General features: G+C 40.8%; 1 protein-coding gene across 6 annotated transcripts in view; it reads left to right on the top strand.

Annotated features, from left to right (window-relative positions):
• Positions 1 to 13330, top strand: part of LOC105495969 (melanocortin 2 receptor accessory protein 2) — a 50869-nt gene extending 37539 nt beyond the window's left edge. For all 6 annotated transcript variants that reach the window (XM_011765949.2, XM_011765977.2, XM_011765972.3 and 3 more), the window contains exon 4: positions 11535 to 13330. In XM_011765949.2, coding sequence (XP_011764251.1) covers positions 11535 to 11925 — 391 coding nt within the window. In that variant the 3' untranslated portion in view covers positions 11926 to 13330. The remainder of the gene's footprint in view (positions 1 to 11534) is intronic.
• The last annotated feature ends 383 nt before the right edge of the window (positions 13331 to 13713 follow it).

The raw sequence follows: 13713 nt of genomic DNA, 5'->3' as shown, positions 1-13713 counted from the left end.
GGCTTGTTTCATCCCCCACCTGTGGAGTCTGCACACTAGATTGTGTCCTTCCCCGAGTTCTGGCCAGGAGGCTTCTTGTCCCATTCAAATTGTTACAAAGTTCAGCTGGAGATTTCCTTCTCCCTGTGGTGTTTCTCCCCACCAGCCCCCGGCTTCTCTGGCCGCCCTGCCGATAGATTCCTATGGTGCCAGGCAGGAATGGCCTGCTTGTGGACCCAGCGAGCTCCCAGGACCTTTCTGCTGCTTCCTCTGCCCCTGTATTTCACTCGGCCCTCTAAATTGACTCAGCTCCAGGTATGGTCAGAAACTTCTCCCAAAAATAGACCTTCAGTTTCTCTAGTGGGGACGTGTGTTCAGGAGAGGAGGCTTTCCCTTTCCCACTTCTGCAGTTGGGGCACCCACCCACAGTATTTGGGGTATTTCCTGGGTCCTGCAGGAGCAGTCTGCTTCCTTCAGAGGGTCTGTGGCTCCTCGTGGAATTGCTGGTTTGTTCTTGCAGTCGATCTGGAGCTAAAATTCACAATGCGAGCCTCTGCACACTGCTCTGTCCATCCAAGTTGGAGTTGCAGTCTAATCCTGCCTCCCATCCGCCATGATGATTACTTTTGTTTTTTTGTTTTTGTCACATACCGTGCCAAGCACGGGGCTCTGAAATCAAGCATTTCCAGGTTTACTTATTGAGACTTTGGCCTGGATTCTTAACTTCTCTGTGCTTGAGACTCCTTGTATATAAATAAGGAAGTGTCTGCCTCCTGAATTTATTGTAAACCAAGCTTGTCCAACCTGCGGCCCAGGATAACTTTGAATGCAGCCCAACCCAAATTCGTAAATTCGCTTAAAACATTATGAGATTTTTTTTTTTTTTTTTGCTCATCAGCTATCATTAGTATTAGTGTATTTTTTGTGTGGCCCAAGACAATTATTCTTCTTCCACTGCGGTCCAGGGAAGCCAAAATATTGGACATCCCTGTTGTAAACAGTGAGCAGACTGTGGAGCTTCTTGCAAAAGCTGGGCTCGGTGCATCCCTTAGTAAAGATGAGTCACTGTGTGAGCTGCAGGGTCTAGGTAAAGAGTAGGAGGGAGAAGAAAAAGGAACCCATTCTCCCATGGGATAGCCAGACCCTAAGCATTATATCTGCACTGTTCGAAATGTTGCCTCATCTATCCCAGCTTAACCTTGGCTGTGTCTCCAAGTGAAACAGTAAGATGAATCTAGAATAGCAGCTACGTAGAGAATCCTGGTGATGAGGCCGAAGGATCAACACCTTTGAATTCTGATTGCTTTACATATCTGGCTCTCTGGGTGGTTTGTCACTAAGACAGTTACTTCCTAAAGTAGGACATCAACAGCATCCTTTTGGAACATGATTCCAACAGCATAGTTAAGATATCTGAGTAAGTCTGGAAGCTCAGAATGGACTGGTGCTAGATCTACCAACGAATTTAACATTTTTCTCCATGGAGGCATCTTAGGCCAGGGCCAAATGGCTCCCTAGGATCTCATCATTGCTGACACATGGAAGTGTGTGAGCTTCCCTTTGATAGTAGTAAGACACAGGATGACAGATAACACCACCTGTGCCCTGAATCCCTGTGCCCGTGCCCTCAACAGACATCAGCAATGGACTGCATCATCTTCCCCACATAGCCAAGACTTTTGCCTGAGAATCATTTTCAAAACAGATCTCCAGGCAGCCACCAGGAACCAATCACAGTTTACCTGAGAGAGAATGTTTATCTGCCATCCCTGGCTGGACTTTCCTTTAATGTACTGGATGGCAGGAGTTGAGATCCATTTAACTGCACAGGGCCAATCACACCGCAATAAAATGGATATTTTTTCCCCTGAATTTTTTGACCTGGGATCATGCTAGAATGAAAACTTCTGGAATCACTACCTACTTATAGCTTCTGTTAAGGGGGGAAATATGTGCTAGGCTAGGCTGTCAGACAGTAAGAAGCTAATCCTCAAATCTTGATATAACACAACAAAGGTTTATTTCTTGCTTAAACTCCATGTCTGCTAAGGTTGGCAACGGGCAGACAGAAACATCTCTACTTGCAGCTGCCCTTTCTCTACCACGCGGCCTCCTAGGTTGCTGTGACAGGGTAAGAAAACACTTGGAGATCTCAAGGCTGCCCCTCCATTCTTCAGCCAGAAGCAGCGCACATCCCTTCCTCCCGCAACTCGTTAGTCAGAACTAGCCACACCCACCTGACTGCCCGGGGCTGGGAAGGGTAGTCTTCTGTGTATCCAGAAGGTAAGAGGCAGGTATTGGTGAGCACTGAGAAGGTAGACTGCAGAGGAAGAAAGACTGTTATAAAGCTGACATCACCCTTCTTAAAAGCTTTTAGGCCTAAGAAGTAGCTTTGATGGGGATTATTTTTTCCATGGAATACTTGCTTTTTTATGGTGGGGCAGGCAGGGGATCTCTTATCTGGATTTTTTAAGGACAGTGAAGATAAAAGAAGCATTTCCTCCTGCTTTCTGAGCTCAGGAGTCATTTACTCTGCATGCTGTCTTGTTTAAAGCATTATGGCCCCATCATCATAAATCTGCCAGATAGAGAGCAATGGGAAAAGCTTGGGTCACATTTTTATGTAGAATACTTTGGACTTCTTGAAAAATTGTCAAACTCCAGACATTACGTGCCTCGCATACCCTCCTTCTGTAGCCTTTGTTAAGTACACCTCATCTGGGTGGGCCTGTTCTTCACTTAGGGGCCAGTGCAAGATTGCTCAGGACCTTGTAAAAATGGGAATTATATTCTACCTTGAATGGCAATTTACCTGAATATGGCACTCATTAAAGAATGGGTACATGAAACTAAAAACTAATAGCAGGGAAATGTCATTGTTCTAAATTTTTGATATTGACCATGGCCATAGGAACTAGATGGCAAAGTGCAGATGTAGTGAGTGATTCCTGAGGAAGCCCTGTCATTCTGAGGTATCTACTGCTATGAATGGGTAGAAAATCTATTTTATGTGTCTGGTTCAGTCTGTAACTTTTGTTCAGGAGTTACTGTTTTTTTTCTTTTGAGATGGGGTCTCACTCTGTCACCCAGGTGGGAGTGCAGTGGCGCGATCTCAGCTCACAGCAAGCCTCGACTCCCCAGGCTCAGGTGATCCTCCCACTTCAACCTCCTAAGTAACTGGGACTGCAGGTGTGTGCCACCACACCCAGCTAATTTTTTTTTTTTTTTTGAGACAGAGTCTCACTCATCTCAAATTGTAATCTCCATGTGTCATGGGAGGAACCTGGCAGGAGGTTACTGGATCATGGGGGCAGTTTTCCCTATGCTATTCTTGTGATAGTGAGTTTTCACAAGATCTGATGGCTTAAAAGTATGTGGTGATTCCTTGGTCGGGCACAGTGGCTCATGCCTGTAATCCCAGCACTTTGGGAGGCTGAGGTGGGTGGATCACTTGAGGTCAGGAGTTCAAGGCCAGCATGGCCAACATGGTGAAATCCTGTCTCTACTAAAAATACAAAAATTAGCCGAGGGTGGTGGTGCATGCTTGTAGTCCTAGTTACTTGGGAGGCTGAGGCAGGAGGATCACTTAAACCTGGGAGGCAGAGTTTCCAGTGAGCCAAGATCAAGCCACTGCACTGCAGCTTGGTTGACATAACAAGACTCCATCTCAAAAATAAATAAATGAATGAATAAATAAGTAAATAAAAGCATGTGGTGGATTCCCCTCTCTTGCCGCCATGTAAGATGTGCCTTGCTTTCACTCTGCCTTCCACTATAATTGTAATTTTCCTGAGACCTCCCTAGCCATGCAGAACTATGTGTCAATTAAACCTCTTTTCTTTATAAATTACCCAGACTCAGGCAGTTCTTTATAGCAGTGTGAAAACAGATTAATACAGGTGCTTTGGTGAACATTAGACTTGTCCGTTAAAATTCACCAAGTTTAAGGTTATAGGGCTTCAGAAAGAGAACAGTTTGCATTTTTAGTAATTCCGTGGTAGAGAGTTGGATTGAAAGAATCTAGAATAATTCAGGATCCAGTCTGTTCTATAGGCAGATACCAAGAACTTGAAAATAATGCACAAGGCTAAAAACCTAATAAAAAGAGTGTTGTAGTTTTTCTCTAGAAATATGACTTTTTCTCTGTTGTATTAGTGTACTTTTAATATTAAAACTCACTCTTTAGCAAGGCTTATAGATAATTTCCTTCTAATTATAGCCTTCTTGAACCTTTCATGACCTGCTCAAATCTTCAGTAATATGCTTAAGCCTTTAGTTTTGTCCCATTCTTCCTCTTTCGTAAATAACCATTTTACTTTAGCACAAAAATTTACTAGACAGATTCTTTCTTATACAAAATTGTTCTGTTTTCTTTTTAACCTTCCTTACCGAAAGTTCATCTTCTTTCTTATAACTTTCTCCATGTGTCTCTCTCCTGCTTACCAGTAGAGATGGACTTTTGCCATGTTGCCCAGGCTGTTCGAAGCTCAAACAATCCTCCTGCCTTGGCCTTCCACAGTGCTGAGATCACAGATGTGAGCCACTGTGAGATATGACGAGATTTCTCTTCACATAGCCTGATCAATCCTTTATTCTTTAATTCATAGTACCCAACCCCTCGCCCCTTTTTCCTTTTTCTCTTTTTTTCCTTTCTGCCTTTGTTACATGCCCGAACATGCCACAGTACCAGGCTTATCAGTACGAGCTCACATTCCTTTCCTTATTTAAAAAAAAGACTAGCCCTCTAGCTCATTACAGACACCTCTTCCCCTTTTCCCCTCTCTCCCTTACATGCCCACCTTATCTAAAAAAAGTTCAAATGTCTAACCAACCAAGATTAGTTCAGATTGTGCAACCCAACCCCGGCCAATAGAAACAGAATACAGGGACAGGACTTGCATCAGAAATACAGGCTTTCATGCCCCTTTGTTCAAGTGTGCTCTCGTGGCAACTGGCCAAAAAACAAACAAACAAACAAAATCCCTCAACACAAAAGTAAAATTGCTTTACTAAAAATCCTTTGTTTGAGTGTTCAAGCTCTTTAAGATTTTGAGGGTTATTCCCAACAGCCACCATACCTGGCCTGTTTACTTTTAACAATTACACCTGGATTCTCATAGAAACTGAGATATTAGACAAAGCTAGTCATCATTTTAAGTTATTTCCCGTTAATCATTTTTATAGCCTGTGAATATCAGGTGTTCACCTAAGTAAGAACCTTAAAGTTAAATATATGGGTATTTTGTCAATAACTCAGAAGATACAGCTGCTTTTATTAAGCCAACAATATGAAATTAGTCTTACATACCAAAGAGTTTCAGAAACAAATTTATTCTGTTTTTAGAGTGAGTTTGTAATTTCATCACCTTAAAACATCTAGTACAATCTTGATGAACAGTTACCCCGGCAAAAATGTATGCTGACAATTTTGAAGACCTCTCTATTTTTATTTTATCAACAAACTTAAAACCAGCTTATTTATCAAAAATTTACTTAAGTAATGTGAACTAAAAACACTTGGGTTAGTTACTATATTTTTGTTACAGTACTCAATTTAAGTGCTTTTGTTCCTTTTAAATTTATTAATCAGATCTCTTTAATATATTTTAGTAGAAAAATATTATATACACACAACATTAAAACATACAGACAACACAAATACATAGAAACAGATTCCCTAGCTTTCATTTGGATATTTTAGTCATGAGACAATGTAACATAGTAATACAAACTCAGTTTATAGAAGGACAGTTGAACTCAAATTATATTTCTGACAAAATGGGACCTGTTCATATGGCTAATGTTTATTTGCCCCAATATATAATCTTATTAAGGCTGTGAACTAAAATTTTGGATAAGGAAATTTTCATAGCAGTTTGATAATCATAATAAACCTTTATTATTATCCTTCATTTCAGTTTCAAATGAGTTTAGGGTATATTTTTAATATTTATGTTTTAGCCAGGACTGGCTAAATTGTATAAGAAAAATAAAATCTTCAAGTGGTCTTGAATTTTTAGTAACAAATTTATCTTTTGTTTGCTAGTCTGGTTTGCTTGACTAGTCAATGTGGGTGAGGAAGCATTTTAACAGGTTTTTTTTTTTTTTTCCGGCTTTTTCTAGTCCCTCCGTAGTACATAAAGCAATTTTTATGCCAGACAAAGATATAATATTCCTCTGAGCTCAAGATTTTGACTTGTTTGATGTGAGAAACTTTTATAAACATTTATGTAGTTATTTGCTTTTAGAATACCAATCCTTTAATTAAGTGTTCCATTACACAAAGTACTTTTTAGTCAGACAAACCTAGATTTACATTTCCAAAGGTGTCTAAATTGTTGGTTTTCATGAACCTGTTGTAATCTCTAAAGCTGTTAAGTTTTTTGCATTTTGACTGGAATGCTATAAGCAGTGAGTTTGTCTTAACACTAGCAGAAAAGTCAGCAGATTCAAAATAGGCAGAAAAAAAAAATAGAGAAATAGAGAGCCTAAAAGCCTTTGTGTATTAACTCTGTAGTTGCAGTTTCTATTTCAGCTCTAAGAAAAACAGGCTTGGGGAGTTTGAATGATGTCCATGATGCCCATTGAGTTTGTGTGCACCAGGAAAAGCCATGTAGCCAGCTGGAGTCCCAGAAGACCTGGCATGCCTTCGTGTTTGAGAATCTCATTTCATTTCTTATTAATGTCTTAAAAGCAAAGAAAATCCCATAAATCATGTCAGGGGAACGTCAGGAGTTTGTACTGGTGTGCAAAGAAAATTCATTAAATCTTGTCAGGAAAATGTCAGGAGTTTAGACTGGTGTCTTACACAGTGGCATCCGACATAGTGGTTTTTAATTAGCCATCCTGCATCCACCATTTAGGATGTTCATTTTTGCTCTTGGAAGATTTTCAGAAACAAGCAAGGGGGAAGGGCCAAATCATTTACACACATGCATAACCAAACCCAAATCAGAGTGTTCACAGAAATTTTAACCCAGGCATGCAGATCAAACAAAATATTAAACTAGGCATGCAGAAAGAACCAAAAATGAACTCACCAGAAAAGACATGCCTCTAAGGCAGATTGTAAATTCTGTAGAAACTGGAGTACTCTCCACAAGGACGCTTCTCAGGAAGGGCTTGCCAAAAAAAGAATTTTATAGTTCCAAGAGAGATGCAGCATTCTTCATTGAAGGTAGGCTTATAACCAAACCAAATCTCAGATAAAGTCAAAAAGCCTCTCTCAGGAAGAAGGAGCTTAGCCTGAGTGAAAGCTTGCCAGGGCAAAACAGGTGAGCCGTGGAAGCAGAGAGCTCAAAGGGCTCAAGGTGAGCACAGCCCACAGGTTCCAAGAATCACTGATTCCTTCCAAAAGTGATCTTGCTTCAGGTTCCACTTCTGGAAACCATTTATGTCAACCTAAAAAACAAACACTGAGAGGTTCTCTAAAAGAAAATGATGTTTACATGGTAATGGGTCATTGCAGTGGGAATACTCATGCCATATGACCTATGTGCATATTCTGGGAAGTAAAAGAAGACAAAGGTTTTTAGAGGAAAAGTGAGGAGGATTACATGGTTGTTTGGAGAGAGTGATCCTTAGCTACAAGGAACAATATGGGTGGTGCCAGTTCCAGGTTGGACAGGCAGTTGCTGGGCAGATGTCCTTATAGTATTTTTTTGTACAAGGTTATGGTTTTTGCAGTCTTTCGTGATGGTTTTTGTTATCAGACATTTGTGAGTGAGAATTCCTGCTTCACGGCCTTCCCCAGCTCTATTCATCAGGATTTTTTTTTATATATAACATTAAGTGACTCCAGATTTATTCTGACAACTTCCACAACTTTTGTTTATCAGTCAAGGAAAGAAGAGACAAATAAAAGTCCAGTGTATTGAGTGTTTAATATTTACTGGACTCTAAGAGTACAAAGATGAACTTTTTGCTCTTCTCAGGAAGGGAAAATCAGACACATTGTACTGTTGCCATACCAAGGGATCATCAAGAGGAAGCTAGAGGGGAGGGGGTAGCCATGGGAGCACAGGGTAGCCTCAGGGGGCAGGAAAGGCACCTCAGAGGGGCTTTAATGTATACTACCTTAGCACTGTCCTGGGGAGGGACAAAATTCTCTTGGTCTCTTGTGCCTTAGTTCTCCAACAAAGGTAATTAATGGACTTTAATTCCAGGAAACATAGCTGTGTTATGGAAGAGCAGCCACACATAGTTGGGCTTCTGGGTCTGCTGTCACACTCAGCTGGTGCCACAAGTAGGCAGAAAAGCTATTTCTCAGAGCTTCTTAGCCTTGGAATTGAGGAATGGTGTGGGCCCCAGCAATCTTAATTATGCTTTCTCCAAATGCTTTGTGAACCCCCAAAATCTGAGACAGGTCTCAGTTAATTTAGAAAGTTTATTTTGCCAAGGCTGAGGACACACACCCATGATTCAGCCTCAGGAGGTCCTGAAGACATGCACCCAAGTTGGTTAGAGCAGTGTGGTTTTATCCATTTTAGGGAGACATTGGTTCATGTTGGGGGAACCAGCCCCCACTATTGCAACATAGGTTCTTTTCTATTTTCCCTAAGTGTTGGCCAGTCTGAGAAATAAAGAGAAAGAGTACAAAAGAGAGAAATTTTACAGCTGGGCCTCCGGGAGTGTCATCACATGTCAGGTTCTGTGATGCCCACTGAACCTCAGAACCAGCAAGTTTTTATTGGGATTTCAAAAGGGGAGGGGGGTACAAACAGGGAGTGTCATCACATGTCAGCAGGTTCTGTGATGCCCACTGAACCTCAGAACCAGCAAGTTTTTATTAGGGATTTCAAAAGGGGAGGGGGGTACAAGCAGGGAGTAAGTCACAAAGATTACAAGCTTCAAGGAGCAATAAAATATCACAAGGCAAATGACAGAGCAAGATCACAAGGCCAGGGTGAAATTAGAATTACTGATGAGGTTCCATCCTGCTGGGCACACATTGTCATTGATAAGTATCTTAACAGGAAACAGGGTTCAAGAGCAAAGAACCAGTCTGACTAGAATTTGCTAGCCTGGAATTTCCTAATCCTAGCAAGCCTGAGAGCTCTGCAGGAGACTAGGGCGTATTTCATCCCTTATCTTCAACTGCATAAGACAGACACTTCCAGAGCGGCCATTTTAGAGACCACCCCCTGGGAATGCATCCTTTTCCCAGGGCTATTCCTTGCTGAGAAAAGAATTCAGTGATATTTCTCCTATTCGCTCTCTGCAAGAAGAGAAATATGACTCTATTCTGCCCAGCCCCTCAGGCAGTCAGACCTTATGGTTATCTCCCTTGTTCCCTGAACATCGCTGTTATCCTGTTCTTTTTCAGGGTGGCCAGATTTCATATTGTTCAAACACACATGCTTTACAGACAATTTGTGCAGATAATGCAATCATCACAGGGTCCTGAGACGACATACATCCTCAGCTTATGAAGATGACAGGATTAATGTAACATAACAAGATTAAAGACTGGCACAGGAAATTATAAGAGTATTGATTAGGGCAGTGATAAATGTCCATGAAATCTTCACAATTTATGTTCAGAGATTACAGTAAAGACAGGTGTAAGAAATTATAAAAGTATAAAAGTATTAATTTGGGGAACTAATAAATGCTCATGAAATCTTCACAATTTATGTTCTTCTGCCATGGCTTCAGCCGGTCCCTCCATTTGGGGTCCCTGACTTCCTGCAACAGGTTCAGTCTGGAAAGGTGGGACAACTTGAAGAGGGAGGGGGCTTCCAGGTCGTAAGTAGAGATAAGAGACAAATGGTTGCATTCTTTTGAGCTTCTCATTGGCCTCTCCAAAGGAGGCAATCAGATATACATTTATCTCAGTCAGCAGAAGGGTGACTGAATAGAATAGGAGGCAGGTTTGCCCTAAGCAGCTCCCAGCTTGACTTTTCCCTTTAGCTTAGTGATTTGGGGGGGTCCAAGATACTTTCCTTTCACAGCTTTAAGCCAGTCTTTTTCCTAGGTGACATTTTAGTTTATCAGGTTGCAGGTTGCTGGCACACTCATCCCTTTTCTCAAATATCTTTTATACCTGAGTGAAATGACAATTGAGGGAAACTCATTTACAGAAAGACAAAGAAGACCATGTAAATTTGCACTAAAGCATACATCTTCAGTCTCTCTAAAATGATTTTCTCTGAATTCTGAATACCTGACATAGTAGAATATTGGATTCTTGCATAAAGCCTTGACCTTCACAACATGTTTGTGTAGTGGGCAATGAAAATTGTTAACCAGGCTTATTACTAAAAGGAAAAATGCAGGTTTCTGAGAGGATTTCTTGCCTGATGTCACCCAGGTAACCATGCTAGGAGATAGATCTGATATTAAAATTCCTTCAGCTAGCTGGATTACAAACCTTCTAGGGTTGCTGACCTCTGAAATCCAGGTGATTTTGATAATTTGGAATTTAGTGATATATGAGCAGGTTTTCCAGACTTGTGGTTTTTTTTTTTTTTTTTTTTCTCCTCTGCCCAGATTCTTATAGAATTTGGTCATAAGTGCTTTTTCCCTGAGTGATAGGATGGGAAGGAAGAGATTTAAGAACTGGAAACACTGAGAGGATTACAAATCTGTTGAGCACAAACTCCAGAGCCTGATTTTTGGCAGGTTCTGTTCTGGACTTGAAAACACGTTCAGTAATGATTTGTGCCCTTAAGGAGTCACTACCTGTGCACGGGCAATTCTTATTTAAGAATTGCCTGGAAAGGATGGTGATGAAAGTAGATGGAGTATCAGGTTCTCAGCTTATCTGGGCTCTTTCATGCACTTGTGGGACTAATTGAGAATTGTTTTATTCACTCATTGACTCATTTATTCCCCTTGAACTGCTTATTTGTTCCACATTAAAGGAAACAAGGAATTAGGAATCTTAGATTTATTCCCACTCATATCACAAACTGATTGTGTGACTAAGTGGGCAATTTGACTGTTCCTTACCTTAGTTCATACGTTTGTAAAATGCATATCATAATTCTTGCCCTAAGTGACTGTTTTGGTTACTTTAGAGAATAAAGTGAGAAAAATTGTTATTATAGCATTTTGACAAATATTTAATGTACCCCTATGAGATAGTATTATTATTTTTAGGCCAGTAGTTCTAAACTTCGGTATGAGTAATGATCCTTAGAGAATATATGAAAATGCATATTACTGAACCTACATTCACAGATTCTGAGGGTCTGTGACCAAGGAATCTGCATTTTAAGAAGCACTTCAAGTAAGTGTGATGTGAATGGTCCAAGAATTCCACTGAAAAATACTAGTGTGTCTGCAGAATACTGGGGAATTCCTCAGCAAGGTGTCTGTTTTCAGGATGATCTGGGGGCCCTCATCTTGAACCCTTTTCCTTGGGTTTATTTGTACATGTTCAGACGGGATTTCTCTTATTTCTTATGTTTGTCTGCATGCCATGCAAGGGGCTTACAATCAATAGGTGCTTAGTGGAAATGTGCTGGCCTGCCCTACATGCAGAAAACCATGATTCTGCAGGTGAATGGGCTGGAGTGTAAGCAATCTTTTGTTTTCTTTTTTTAAAATAGCAATGCAGAGTCCTCAGAGAAGAGATTCAGAATGAACAGCTTTGTGTCAGACTTTGGAAGACCTCTGGAGCCAGATAAGGTATTTTCTCGCCAAGGCAACGAGGAGTCCAGGTCTCTCTTTCACTGCTACATCAATGAGGTGGAACGCTTGGACAGAGCCAAAACTTGTCACCAGACCACAGCCCTTGACAGTGATGTTCAACTCCAGGAAGCCATCAGAAGCAATGGGCAGCCAGAGGAGGAGCTGAACAGGCTCATGAAGTTTGACATCCCCAACTTTGTGAACACAGACCAGAACTCCTTTGGGGAGGATGATCTTCTGATTTCTGAACCACCTATTGTTCTGGAAACTAAGCCACTTTCCCAGACCTCACATAAAGACCTAGATTGAGAAACATGCTCTGTAAAGGGTCTTCCTGAAGATGTGGATTCTATCTTTATATGGCAAGAAATCTACACCCACCAAAATTGTGTGTGTTTGGGGGAGAGAGAGGCACAGAGATAGAGACAGAGAGACAGAGAAGAGACCCCTTTAGAAGAGAGCTGAGCTGATTAAGCTGAATGGTTTTTTGTTTTGCTTTGTTTTTGCTTTTTAATACATTTGGAGCTTTGGTGGTATTAAAGTATTTACAACAAGCTTGTCCAACCCATGGCATGTGTCCCAGGACAGCTTTGAATGTGGCCCAACACAAATTTTAAACTTTCTTAAAACATTATGAGATTTAAATTTTTTTTTTTTCCTATTTTTTTAAAGCTCATCAGCTATCGTTAGTGTTAGTGTATTTTATGTGTGGTCCAAGACAACTTTTCTTCCAATGTGGCCCAGGGAAGCCAAAAGACTGGACACCTCTGATTTATACTAGCTCATCTTCCTTGTTCAAAAATTTGGCCAAATAGTTATTGTCAGCATTCTTGGGTGAGGATTAGCCTACCACGTTCTAATCTGGCCCTGCCACTACCATGCTCTACCTTTAGCAAGTTGGTTTACCTCTCTGGGCTGCCCCATTTTTAACTGTAGGTTGACGTGTCTGGAGTGATCCATCCCACCTCTAATATTTTGTGAATTTATGACTTTGCCTTCAGATGAGGCTAAGCTATACACAAAACAGTATAAACTAGGGTACTGCCTCATACCTCTCGTAGGCTCTCCCAAATCTCTGTACCTTCCACTCAACCCTTAATTGAACCAAGCTTTAGTCAGGGGGTCTGAGTATCTACCAGAATGTCAGGAGACTCATCTTGCACAGTCACGGTGGCCAGTGTTTCTGGTGGGTTGTGCTGAAACAGCTCTTCTGAGAACTTCCAACCACCCATGCTCTAACCTGGGGACAGCCATCCCATGCCTCAGAATAAGTACCAATTCATAGGTCATGCATGGTACTCTTGTCCCCAAGAAAAGTTAGGAAGGTTGTCAGCTGAGTGAGGGGAGGTGCCTTCTGGGTATCTCTGTGTTGGTGTATCTGTGCCATTGACTACAGAACAAGAAAAATACTATTTGCCATGCTATTACCTTGGCAGATGTATGGGTGATAGTCATCTGTATTTGAGTTGAGATGGTCAGTGGGTTGTAAATTCCCCACTAGCAGATATTCAGGGTGGCCTGAGTTACGTAAACTTGTGAGCAACACAGAGTTAATTTATGGAGGAATCAAAGGTGCAGACTGGTGTTAAAACAACTTGGTTTTGTGCACACAGTTGCATGCATGGCAAGCTGTTAATCTCTGGGTGGCATTTTCATTATGAATTTGTTCACCACCTGTCTTGCTTAAGCTATAAAATAAATGCATTTGACTGCACAGAAATTTTCTCTGGTTCTTTATTTTCACACATCCAATTTTTTATTTCCCAAAAAGTTGTACCATGTTTATAATGTCTCTTGGAGTAGGCAGTGCTGACTCTTCCTTAATCTCTGGGATTCTGGTGATCTGAGTCATGCATGAGATTTCATTTAGGGATTATTTCACTAAAACAAATCCTTTTTCTATGACGTATTTTAAAGAAAATATCATTCTTTAAGACTATAACACTAAACAGTAAAACAAAGCATGGAATTTTTTTTTTTTTGTAATTAAAGTGACTAACATTTTTACAAATAGATGCTATTTTCATGAATTTTTTATGCAAGAGAGCAAGAGTATTAAAGAATGCTGAGTTTGTTAACTTGTTTTTTTTTTTTTTT

Source organism: Macaca nemestrina, chromosome 5, assembly GCF_043159975.1.
Source record: "Macaca nemestrina isolate mMacNem1 chromosome 5, mMacNem.hap1, whole genome shotgun sequence".
In the NCBI taxonomy this organism is placed as follows: Eukaryota; Metazoa; Chordata; class Mammalia; order Primates; family Cercopithecidae; genus Macaca; species Macaca nemestrina.
This window is presented reverse-complemented; position numbering and strand designations above follow the sequence as displayed.